The 13696-nt window shown below is 38.4% G+C and overlaps 1 protein-coding gene across 1 annotated transcript in view; it reads right to left on the minus strand.

Annotated features, from left to right (window-relative positions):
• mctp1a (multiple C2 domains, transmembrane 1a) overlaps positions 1 to 13696 on the minus strand; it is a 132140-nt gene that overhangs the window by 58223 nt on the left and 60221 nt on the right. The window contains exons 3-7 of the mRNA XM_039621225.1: positions 6813 to 6955; positions 6573 to 6652; positions 5211 to 5322; positions 3812 to 3850; positions 31 to 195 (exon numbers count right to left, since the gene is read on the minus strand). Coding sequence (XP_039477159.1) covers positions 31 to 195; positions 3812 to 3850; positions 5211 to 5322; positions 6573 to 6652; positions 6813 to 6955 — 539 coding nt within the window. The remainder of the gene's footprint in view (positions 1 to 30; positions 196 to 3811; positions 3851 to 5210; positions 5323 to 6572; positions 6653 to 6812; positions 6956 to 13696) is intronic.

Raw genomic sequence — 13696 nt, forward strand, 5'->3', positions numbered from 1 at the left:
ATTAAAGGTGAACTGCCCAGCGTGGCTTACCTTACTCTTGTACTTTTGGTGACCCATCCTGAATTTGACGTAAGGGTCACTGAGACCATTGGCATCCATTGGCTGCAGGCCACGGCCCTCTATGAGACTGATGCTGACTATACCTCGCCATAACTGGGCTTTTCGGTGTACATCTGACAGACGCATACTCTGATACTGCAGCAATCACACACACACACACACACACACACACACACACACACACACACACACACACACACACACACACACACACACACACACACACACACACACACACACATTTATACATTTGCATGCACATAGAAACAAACCCACAGAATAGAAGAAATTACAGCATTCATCAATTTATCAAGGCTTGCATACACTTTGCACTTCATTCACTGGAAAATAACCGATATCAAATGCATTGAGACGACACATAAAGAGCAGGCACAAGAAACAAGATAATACTTGAACACAAAATGTGGTAATTCAAGGTAATTTGCTTTGTATGAGTTCACCTGACATGCCAGGGCCTCGCTATAAATTACAGCACTGCATTATCCACTTACTGTGAACAATTTCTTGGTAATGCTAAAAAGCGTTATTACTGTTGGTAGCAACATTTCATCCATATTTGTGCAAAAATGCACAACATATATCATAACCTCCTTTTATCCTTAAACAGGGTACAGCAGCGTGAATATTCATTTTTATTGTACATATTCTAAACATTATGTTAGAAAAAGTAATAAAAGGGAACAGACTTGTCAGTTTTTACTCCAAAACTGGGGAACCTCGCAGTTACTTATAGTTTTCCTCTGTACAGTACATTATTATTCCATCTGGCTACTGTAAGCTACTGTAATTCAGATTGATTATTCTCCTTATTTAAGTCTTTTTTTTTTCCCTCAACACTTTTCTTAGCACTTACAGGCCTATTTAACCTCTCTTTGAATCGTGTCAGTATCCTTCACTAAAACAAAGAGCAGGGTTATTTATTTGTCAAACAAATACACATCCACTTTCTCCCTCTGCCTTCCTCTCTCCTCCTTCCTTGTTAGGAAGAACATATTAGCATAGCTTTTGTTTTGAGGGTGAATTTCATTAAACTCTGAACAAACCCTGCCTCGCAAGCGCAGGCCTTTGATCTAGAGACGGAGCTTCTTAATTTCCATTCTCCAGACATTAAACATTGCGAATAGCTCCCTGCATTAAAGCCAACCTCCCATACAGCAACTCCCACATCCTCCATGGCTCCTGTTCACTGCTACCAACACGCTATATGCTAATGATGAGAGGTCGCTGTTATGTCCTACTGTATTAGAGCACAATCCCTTTTCCCTTGCATCCTTCTTTTCTGTTGCCACATATTTGTTGTTATAGAAAACCATGGGCTATTTGGATTAGGAATCCATATCTCACTGCCAGAACACAGCAGGATGGAGAGCATACACAAAGATGTTCACAGGCTGAAAGTCTTTTAATACAGTTTAAGAACTAATACTGCGTTGCACAGGGTTAAACTTTTGCCAGCCCTCTCGAAGCAGAAAAGATATAAAAAATAATCCCAAAATCAGCATTTTGCCCTGTGGTAAAGTTAGACAGACCTGTATTAACATGCCTCTGCCTCCTAATTATTATCTCAAACTGCTGTTTGAAAAGTTTGCATCTTCTACAGTGGGTTCAATAGTCATATATGCTTCTTTAAGGAAGAAGTGGTGGTGTAAAAATAACTATGTACTGTATGCAACACAGAGGCAAGCAGGCACTCAGGAGCAGTGCTTTTTTGGTGGGGTAGCAAAAGCAAATAGTTAGTGTTTCAGTGAATTCCCGAGTCACAGGCAGGGTGGCACAGTTTGGAGGCTTCAAAGGCTTGGTTTGGGGAGGCACGATACAGCAGGACGTCTGCCCATCTCCAACCAAACATACTTCAAATGTATATGTCTCTTGGTGGATATCATAAAGTTTCTATCTCAATAACACTAAAAGTGAAATGTGAGTAAAAAAACAAACAAAATAAAAGTGTGAATAAACTCAATTTTGAGCTCAAAATGATTCCTGTCACTAAAATTGATGAATTTTCCTGGGGAAAAAAAAAAAACAGACAAGGTATGTGCGTCATGCACGAGTCAGTAAGAAGAAGCGGAACATCAAACAGCATGCTTTCTGTTCAACCTCACGGCCAACAAGAATCACAAAAAATGAAACCAAAAGATAACAGCTCCTTATGTGCGGCAAGATGGGAACTCAAAATGACGTCAAAATGTTTTTTCACTGGATGTAAAAGGGGTCTAGGAGTGTCCTATAGTCAGTAAAAAGTCAAAAGTCAACAATACTTCATATCTCACAGCATATTTGCTGTAGAGGACTTCTTCAAAACCCCAGAATAGAAATCTGCCTTATTTTCCCACATAATAGCTGCAATGCACCGCAAATCAAGGGTGGAAGAAGCACAGATATATCACTGATGAATGATTTGAACTGTTGAGCTGCATTATTACTGACTGATTTCACAAAAATGGCTCCAAAGTTGGCAAGTTATTAATAAAAGTTCTAACAATTGTTGCTGATCTTTACAACTAGTACAACAAGTGCTCTTGAAAAAAACATGCTACTGACTGTAAGGTATTTCTTCCACCCTTAATGTATTTATATCACATATAGTTAGGTCCATACATAGTTGGAGACCTGTTCATGGAAACATATTTCAATTATAATTCTGTAATGGACATGGACATAATGTGCAGACTCTCAGCTTCCATTTGAGGGTGTCAACAGTCAGATTGGATGAAGGATTTAGGAGTTTCAGCTCCTTAACATGTGCCATCCTCTTTTTAAAGGGTCCAAAAGTAATTGGACATTTGACTCAAAGGCTATTTCATGGGCAGATGGTGGATAATTCTTTGTTATGTCATTATCATTCAAGCAGATAAAAGGCCTGGAGTTGATTTGAGGTGTGCAGCTTGCATTTGGAAGATTTTGCTGTGAACAGACAACATGAGTTCCAAGGAGCTCTCCATCTAGGTGAAACAAGCCACCCTTAAGCTGAGAAAACAGAAAAAAAAAAAACATAGGAGAAACTGCTACACTATTAGGAGTAACAAAATCTACAGTTTGGCACATCCTCAGAAATAAAGAAAGTACTGGTCAACTCAGGAAAACAAAAAGACCTGGACATCCATGGAAGACAACAGTGGTGGATGATCGCAGAGTCGTTTTCATGGAGAGGAGAAGCCCCTTCACAAAATCCTATCAAGTGAACAACACTCTCCAGGAGGGAGGCGTATCGATATCCAAGTCTACCATGAAGAGAAGACTCCATGAAAGTAAATACAGAGGGTTCACCAACACGCTGATTTAAAGCTGAAAGTCTGCACTTCAACTGAATAGAGTTGTTTCATTTCAAATTCATTGTGGTAATGTACAGAACCAAAATCAGAATAAAGTCGTCTCTGTCCAAATATTTACGGACCTGACTGTATGGCTTGCCTTCACACATGTGAAGAATAGTTCACCTTTAAGCTCACTTGCATTCCAAAAATGAGCTGACATAACCTCAGCTGATGCAAAGTATATTGCAGCTTGTGGAAAATAAGCTGGTGACAATGAGAACTGAAGAAATATTAAAGAAAAAAAAACTGCCAATACCACATTTGTGGAAGGAGGAAACGGAGGAAGGGAGGGGAAGGGCCACCGAGACTCCATCCATGTACCAGAACACCAGTGAAGAAGGACAGGTGAGGTGCGGTCGGTAGTGGGGTTACAGTACAGTTAGAGGTTTCATGAGTTACATGCTGTTTTAGTTTACCTTACTAGATCGTTTCCAGTTCCTTCTCAAAAGCATGGTCTGTAAATGAGACACAGCGGTTACAGAAAACCCCCCAGTATCTCCCTTTAAGGCTGAACGGCCAGAGGTTAAAGGGCATGGAGGTCAGTGATAGGGGTGTGAGGGGGACAGGGAGAGTAGGGCAGCCACAATCATGCAAGTTAAGTGAATGTACAGTATAAACACTCTATGGAGTCAGAAATTATGTATTTATATAATATACACTGGTGCCTGTTGATACATTTCACACATTTTAATAACTATTTTCTATACACTTGTTCTTCCTGCCCTTTTCCACCCTAGACCCAAGTAAAGGCAGTACCTAAAGCTCTTACCTGCTCACATATTTGAATAATTGTAATTAAGTATTTCACTTCACTGGACACACAAATAGATTTTGTGGTGGCAAGCTATAAAAATCTCCTTAAAATGCATTGAGTCTTCTTCACATGTCACAGATTTTGGCCCTCTCTGTTTTTGAGAAAAAAATGAAGAAATAAATCCCATCATGTTAAACAAGCGCTCATCAAATTTAATATAACTGAGTAAAGTCCCATTGTTGACGCTGAGTTGTCATCGGTTGCTCGAGGATCTCAAAAAGCAAATTAAAGTTATTTATTCCATCTTACAGGTTCGTACCAGTAGATGGCAACAGAGAGAATTTATTACTATAACCTTGTACTCAATTTTTCACAGTGGGAGAAATCCAAACTGGTGCTTAACCTAAATAGAGTTTATTTGTTCTGTCAATTGTGGACTCTCTGAACTACAGTAGTAAATAAGCTGCAGAATTAAGACATCAGATCAAAAGGAATAAAATATTTCCCCCATGACTCTGCCTTGGTCTGAATCGAGCATGCAGGGGTCCAATTAACCAAACAAATAATTGAACATAAATAAATGCAACTCCGAAACCCCATGCACGTCCGCAGAGGCACGAGCCAACATAATTAGGAAAGAAGATCCAGTGTTCTTTGAACATGCAACTTTTACACACAACATATTCATTACACTTTAGTTTATGCATATGTATTTGCTGAGTTGAGTTTCCACTAAGTGAGGCTGAACGAAACCAGCACATTGTTCTTTAGCACAACCTGAACACAGCGTTTACATGTAACATGGGTGCTGAACTTCATTTATGTCCTAAAACTATCTGAATGATCTTTTTAGTGTCTTTCGGAAAACTCATGCTAAAGTGAAGGATTAGGAATATGATTCATCCATGTTGGCCTACTGTAGGGATGGGATACTCTTTATTTTATGTAGCAAGTAAGATAAAAGAGTGATTCCCCCCAGAAAAGGAGGATTTGTGGTGTATGCATGAAAAGACAGAGATGAATGAATAATCAGAGTTATTATAGATTTCCAGATTTCTTACAGCATCCCTCACGTCTCCCTCCTTTGGTGTCAGAGTAATGGATAGTTCCAGGCTGCCCAGGTTATGTTCAGGGTACTGTGGGTCCTTCAGGTCCAGCGTCACGTCCAGTGCCCTTTGGAGATAAACAATAAGCCATATTGTTTCCTGTAAGCACTTACATATAAATTGTACAAGCAGTAAAAAAATGCATGGTGAAAAATTTAAAAAGTAACTTTAAAATTCATCTAGTGATGTTATTAGTGAATTTTATGTTAACATCAACACAGCCATGCAACATAAACAAAAACAAGTTATTGAGCTAATTTAACCTTTTACTAATTCGCTTTCAAGGTCTTTATATAGTTTTTAAGGCAGGTGTCTTAACTTGTCATAGGTGTAAAAGCACTGAGTTATACTTGCTCTAGAAACCTCTTACATGAGGTCATATTCTCCTCTGTAAAAACAGTATATTGTGTAAGGTGACTTCCCATCACACTGATTGCCGGCTAGGGCAACCGATTAGACTGGACTCATCATTATTATCAGAAATAACACCTGCATATAGCAAGATTAAATGTGTGCTGTTGCCAGTTTATATTCACCCAGCCTCCATGTGACTAGAAATAAAACAAGCTAAGGTAACCAAAATCATATGCATGTGCCTTTTCCCTGAGATGTTCACACTATATAATGCAAAATAATCAGTCCCACTTGAGATACTATACTTTATACTGTAACAAACTGCTGTAAAAACACAGTACACTTTGTGTGAGTGATTAGATTATCAAAAATATTGATGGATTTGAGCTTTACAAACTTACATTATTCCTTTTGTTCTTGTAAGCTTAGATTTAGATGCACAATACTTAGAAAGTCAGTTACTTGATATATTTTACTATAACTCTAACTTTAACTAACTATAACTCTAACTCTACTATAACTAAACTTTTAATATAGATTATAATGGAAACACGAAAATGACCATATGATACCAGTCCATCAGCTCATTGTATTATAAAGGTCATGTCCTATATTCTATGTTCTATATTATATTTAATTTTACAGTAACAAACTGTAAAAATAAATATGTCTGTACATTACTTTAAATAACAGGGATATTTGTTGCAGTGTATGTCTGTCTATGGTTTCACAGGCAAACGTTTGGCTTCATGAAAATATGAGCTGTAGTACCAAAGACTACCACTAGAGGGACGTCAAAGACTATATCTATTTGCCAGTACAGGCTTTGAAGGCAATCCATAGATACAGAGTCAATCAGACTGTTTACTTAATAGTGAATCAAAGGGAAAAGACCAAGGGTGTCTAAAAGTGCATAAAACAGGCAGTTAATAAAATATTATTAGTCAAATAAGAGAAAGAGACCTCTGATGTTCCAGTGACTCCAGATAGAGGTATGCTGAGCCCATGAAATCATCCTGAAGTCCAAAGTCATAGTCAAAGACCTACAAAGGGACAAATATAAAGCAGCTACTTTAAGTACAGCTATGGTACAAATGGAGACCTTTTACTCTTTATAACTTCTACAGAGAGATTTAACATTAACTTAAAGAAAGACATTTTAGAGCGAGGTGACATTTTTGCCTCAGTACTTATCTGCTGTACCTTGACATAAAGTGGGTCCCTCAGGGTTTCCACCAGAAGGCTAACTCTCTCATCCCACACTGGGTTGAGGTTCTTATGGATGGTCTTGCTTCTAAACACTTCCTTCCCTGCAATCTTAAACTTCACGTATGGATCACTGGTCCCTAAGAAGAAGAAAAGCAAACACATAAAAACACACAGTCGGATATAATTAAAATACAATTCCGGCATACACTGACGATCTAAATATTGATTGGACAAAGCCATTTTTCATTTTTCTATTATTTAAATGGTCAACCGGGCATCACCTTCTTCACTTTGTGGAATTTACCGAAGAGCAGCAACTCTGTTGTGAAAAAAATATTTGTTTCTGCCCACTGATAGAGTAATCAGGATTTACGGGATTTTGTCAAATTAAAAATAAACAAATGCTGCCTCTGCACAATTTCTTAACGTGAAAACTATGTTTTTTTAGCATACGATTTTATTTATTTATTTTAGAGTATTTTTATTTTTGTATTATTTTATACTATTTATTATTGCACTGTGTTCTCCCCTCAGACCAATTTTAAATACAAACATATGAAAAACTTGATATGCTACTGTGAAGCAGCCTCGGAGAGAATCGGCCACATGACTCACAGTTACGGTCATGTGATGCAAATATTAAATGTTTTCAGTGGCTTTATATGACCACTAGGTGACGGCATTGGTTCGTGCTAGTGTTTTTCCGTGGGGCACAAACTGCAAACAGGCACCGATGCTTACAATGAATGCAAAAAACAATTAACTTTAATGGGATCAACAAACAAGGCTACCAAAGGGACAACTTGCTTAGATTACATGGAAGCAAATAAATCTAATTTTAACCCATACAGAAATAATTTTAGATCAAATCAATAAAATGTTATTTTACAGCTGTATCCCATTACTTAAAACACAAGCTGCACTCTGAGAGGTTATGTGCACATGACTGGCTGTTAAACTCCCTGTATGTATACACATATGTGTGAGCTACTGACAGCGAGTAGTACAGTGGTACAATGAAAAGCACCAAGGCTGACTCTATTCCTGTTAAGTCAAAACACAGTTTAAATGCAAGAGCAAGGAAGTGTGTCATTAGGAGTTTCCAAAAACTGTTGGTAAAATGTGCTTCCTGAATAGAGGCCTTTTCAAAGTTTGGGGAATGAAAAACAAAACTGCATCCTCAACTATTTTGTCTCTCTGCCTAACAGTTTGGCAGTGAAGGATCTCAGGGAGCGAACTGGAACATAACATGACAGACTGTCAGAAACGTTCGATGGTCCAAGACAGTGTAAGTTCTTTAGATACAAGAGCCTTTTAAAGTGGATTCTGTACAATACTGGAGGCCAGTGCAGAAAATATAGTGACTTCCTCTTGGTTACTTATATTAGTGAACCATGGAACTTCTAAATTTGCTACAGCCTGCTAATGTTTTTCTTTTCTTAGAAAATCCAGCCAAGAGAACAGAAATAATCCAGTTTACTGGAACTAAATGTATGAACAAGTTTTTCTGAATCGTGGAGAGTCATGAAGGATTGCACTTTGGAGATTTTCCCACGCTGAAAGAAGCATATCTTGGTATTGAAATCTAAATTATGTGGGATTTGAAAAAAGAAGGTTTAAAATAACTCCAAGGTTCTTAACTTGTGGCTTTAGTCTGTCAGCTGCCTAACTTACCACAAATTTACAAAGTTACAGTGCTGTCAAAAATATAGATTTTTTTTAAAGATACATACTGATTCTGAAGATGTGACAGAAAAGTTCAGATACTTAGATCTATCAATGCGCCAAAACAGTGCCCTGCTTCCTCTCACTCAGTCAGATTACTGTTTTCCTGTCAGGGTTCTGGTTGAATAGTATTCTGTTATAGTCATTTAAACTGCATTTTGAATGTATCCCAATGCCAGCAGTTTTTGAAGACGAATGCTATTTTATTGTTGTAAAGTTATCATCTGTTGTCATTTAAAAGTTCCTTGTCATTTTTTTTGTCTTCATTTACTGCATATCTGTTTTCAAGCATTTTCTATATCTACCCAAGGTTTTCTTATTTCCCCTCTGTTAATGAGTCTGCTGGGGAGTCTGTGCTTATCTAACATGATGTTCTGAGAGTAAAGGGTTATGTACGCTATACAGATTGTTAAAAAACCCTAGAGGCAAATTTAGTGATATTGCGCTATATCTAAAGAAAATTTGTTTGACTTGGGTAACTATAATTATGATGTGTATTATCTTCCAATGAAACAGTACCCTGATGTGACTGTTTATACAGTACGTGACTTGAATCACTGTTGTGTTATCACTGTGACCAAAACACCAAGGGAGGGAATGGTAATATCGAGCAATTCTGATTTATCTACAAACAGAGATGTGCAGATGCGCTGCACGTTAACGGTGCTTTCCAAAGTCAAAGGAAGAATTTTGGCTATATGTTGTACATTAACATATGCTACATATTGACAAGCAACAGAGATCAAGCAGCCACAGAGCATATCTTTTATATCCAACAATCTGCTCTGTTTTCTCTTAAAGAGCTTGAACTGCTGACTGACAGGACGGGAACTAGTGGATAAAAGCTTCTGTGCTCAGTGTTTGCACATGTCTCATCAGTTCAAGATAAGAGTCTTTCCCTATCATTAGCATGACAATACCAGCGAGTATCTGACTCCTACATAACGACATTGCTGATGCTTATGAGAGGCAGTAAAGAACAGTAATGATACGACTTGTCGACTGGGTTATTTTGTCACTATAATAAAAATGAAGCGTGAGTAATTATGTTGACTATTATCGTCAGCATAATTTTATAGTATACTCAATATTTTAACATATGTAATATATTAAGTGGTGTGTTCTTTCAGTGCTAGGAAGCTTTGCTCTTAGAGCAAATATGCAAAGACACTGGCCTGATGGGAAAAGGTGTCCATTTCTTCACATTTAAAATAACTCACACACCCTCAAGCTCACTCGCAGAGCTACTAGAGACACACACATGTAGCTTTTTACACACCGTTGCTCTTGACACATTACTGCAAGGAAGCTGCAGCAGGAGGACACGAATGACAGGATAAGAACAAGAAGAGAGGTAAACATATACAGCCAGTCATGTCAGAGAAACAAAAAGAAAAAAATAAAGAAAAAGCTGCAACATCTTATATCACTGATATGAGCTGATAACTTATGAACTATCTGAAATTGTCCCAAACCACAGTGTGCAGCTAAAGGCATTATTTTCTAAAAGTGCTCCAACTTTCTTTCTCTATCTCGCTCTCGTTCTGTATCCCAGCAGGTCAATATTCCTCAGACACACATCATTGATTCAGACCTTCTGCATCCCACAGTGCCAGCTTTATGAGGCCATAAACACATGCAGGCTGAAAAGTATGAAATAGAAAAGGCTGGTGCTGTGGGTGGCCGAATATGAGTGAGAGTGGGTACAGCACAGAGGAGCGAGCAGGGAGATGCTTTCTTGGAAACCGACCATTATGTATGACATTCATATCTGATTTTTCAAAAGACTGCACACTTGGGAAAAGCCCATAAAAATTAGGTGATTTATGTCTCAAATGTGGGCTGTTAGGTAGATAGATCAATAAGCTATAGGTTTTGTAGGAGGTCTCATGGATTGGTTGTCATTTGACTCATCGTTTTGAGTTTTTATATATTTTGACGTTTATGGTTTATGTTTAAGTTCATTAGGTTATATAAGCTCATTCTATTTTGCCTTGGTTGCCGTTTTAGTTCAGTGTTTCTTAGATCCCTTTGTGTCATCACCCCCTGTGTTTAAGTCTCCCTTTTCGGTTTGTCATGTTGAGTCTGCGTGTCTTAACCTGTCATGTTTCATGCATGCGTGTCCTATGTTGTCAAGCTCGTGTCATGTCTGCGTCCCGTTATGTTTCCCGTTTAATTTTCAAGAGGTCTGGTGTCCCATGTTCACTGTGTTTAGTTTCACTTCCCCTGTAGTGTCATTATGTTCATTCTAATCAGCTGTTTTCCCAAGTGTTTCCACTTCCCTGGTCACCTCCTGTGTGTTTTCATTCATTCCTCATCCAATCGTCTGCTATCCTGCTATGTCATGCAATTTTTCCAGATCTATATAACCATTCCAAGTCTTCCAGGTTTTCCATGCCAGGTTTCTATGTTCATGTTCCAGAGTTTATGTTTAGACTGGGTTCTCCAAGTTTAGGTTATTGTTAAGTTTCGCCTTTGACTTTTGTTTTGTAATGTTTTACCAGCCTTAATAAACTGTTCGCCTTCTGTTAAGTTTGAGTTTAGTTTTTTAATATCTGCTCTTGGGTCCACCTCCTCACTCCACACAGTCTGCATCCACACACTGTGACATTGGTTTGCCAGGACATTTGTTCACTTTATGAGCAGAAAGCTACAGAACAGGAGGGCTCAAGAAGGGGACACTGGGTATAAGGAAGAAATGTGCCACACACCGAAAAACATGCAAAGGTCACAAAAATGGGTGCTCTGGATACTGAAGTGCTGCCATAGGAAAGTGATTACGTCTCTCTCTCTTTCTGCCATTAAGTTGCACTTATGCTAATAATTATTGAGCAAAACATATGAGGTACTGAGAAGATCACAAGCAAATGTAAACTTTACATTTCTAAGTCTTTAAATACACCATCAGGAAATTCAAAACCCAGCTTTCTGGGCACTCAGTATACAACACTGAGTCACATTTGCTCTTTCAGCTTCACACAAGGAGATTTCTAAAGCTCTTCCCTGGACAGGAAACAATCAGGTTGACTAGGCGAGTGGAACGAGGAAAATCTTGCTATCTGAGCAATGTTGATACTGGCTTGACATAAAAAAGAAAGAAAGAAAGAAAGAAACAGCTACTGAAGTGTGCGTTTTGCCTTTTTTTGCTTTAATAGTTATACTGCTAAGATAGCCTACACTTGTGAAGATTGAACAATGAAGTAAAAAGAAATTATCTTATATGTATGTAACGTATTTTAATTGAACTGGTTTGGATGTTTAATTCATGGAATTAAGGAATGGGTGGAAGAGTCAGCAAAGGAGGCTTCTGGGACCAGATTCAGTAATGATAATATTGACTGACTCACATGAAGCTTCACCTACTAACATGATGCTTGTGTCAGCACTGTTGCTATGTTTGTGCGTCTCAGTTCATTTCAGTGAACAGGTCGGAAGCACTAAAAGTCTGTATTTGGAACAAGGGCTTTTCTCGAGCGACGCCCGTGTAATCGAAAATCCATGATTTCCCCGAAATGAGATATTAAAGATTTGGTTTTCCTTCTAATCCTCCTTCCTAAATCAAATCTTTGGCTCCACAGACCAGTGGGTAAGTGAGCAAGAGATCTGACTGAGAGACAAGAAATGACCAAGAACACAAACAGCTAATGCGTACTTCACATTCGCAGTGTTAATCTATTAATTTTGTATGATGCTTTTAAAACCGACCACAAAAACTGTGTAACAGTATCCGAGAGTAGAAATAAATGTATTTAAGTGAGGACTCGGAGGAGTACAGACCAGGTAAATTTGCCCTGGGAGTGGAACATCAACACATCTAAAAGCCCATGATACACTTCTTTTTGATAGCAGCTCTCTGTCTTCTTGAAAGACAGCTGAGAACATAATCCACCAGACATTTATCTGTTCAGAACAACTAATGAGCACTGGCCATAAAAGCACTGCTCTCTGTGTCTCTTTGCCAGTAAGGCAGACTGCCATGTGGGACACCTGGGCCTGCAGTAAGAGCACGCTATCCACTATCCAAAAAAATAAATAAATAAATAAAAACACCCACTCCAACAAAATCTTCTATTTCACTTTAAACGGTCATTTGAAAAAGGATTAACAAACACTCCAAAACAAGAAAACATTATTAGTGTTACTCACACTCTTCAATTAAAGTTCAAGAGCATACCTTAAGAGAATAATGTCAGCCTTTACTAAATGGGCCTTTACTACTTTAATGCTTTATTTCACTATCTGGAGTGCTGTATTAACTGCAGAGTAAGTTTAGAGGGCAAATCTATGACTGTACTTGAAACAAACTAAAGTGTACTCCACCACTGTGTACTCATGAATGTTCACAGTGCACATTAAATCAAGAGTGGCTTCTCACTGTTGGAAGTATCAGTCTAAGCAGTTTTCAGTTGAAGAGCCCACAACTCAAAGCCCGACTGCAGGTGAGGAGAGCCACGCTTGTTGGAGTTTAGGGCCCTTTTTTTTTCCACCATTAAAGCTGTTGAATTTGTCAGCGTATGGCTCTATTGTAAAGTAAACTGAAGGTTCTGAGAGAGGTCAATGAGCTCAAATGGCCTGAAATGTGATGCGTGCCAGAAACACCACAGAGAGCCACATCAACAAAATCTGCGCCATTAACCAGATTTTCATCCCTGCAACTTTGTTGATTTCCCAATTAATTTAAAAAAATCTGAAGGATTACTATTTTGAGCCAGTGGAGATGATGCAGCACACAGGTTTGAGGAGACAGAGTGAATGGAAAACAGCAGCTGTGCTAAAAACTAACACAGAAGCCCAATCAGGGCTATAATGAGACTACATTTTTCCCTTTAATAGGATCAGCCTTTCAATGTGTTTTCTTCCCACCAATACACGCTTGGGTCCAAATGTTAAATTAAAGCAATGTGCGCATCATGCACATTATACTTGAAAGTTACGCTCAAGTCAACATGTGGCAGTGTTTCCCTTTGATCTGCAGTAGCTGGTGCTTGTATTAAAACACAGTAGACTGAGCTCAGTTGATACAGCTATTTTCCACATAATGTTGACAACCACTCTCATTATGACCTCTTCAGTTTCCTCTCTGTCTATTACCCCTTCATAGATTGCACAACATTCCCACAACATTCCCGTGTTTTTCTTCTCTATTTCACTCT

Source organism: Oreochromis aureus, linkage group 12, assembly GCF_013358895.1.
Source record: "Oreochromis aureus strain Israel breed Guangdong linkage group 12, ZZ_aureus, whole genome shotgun sequence".
NCBI lineage: Eukaryota > Metazoa > Chordata > Actinopteri > Cichliformes > Cichlidae > Oreochromis > Oreochromis aureus.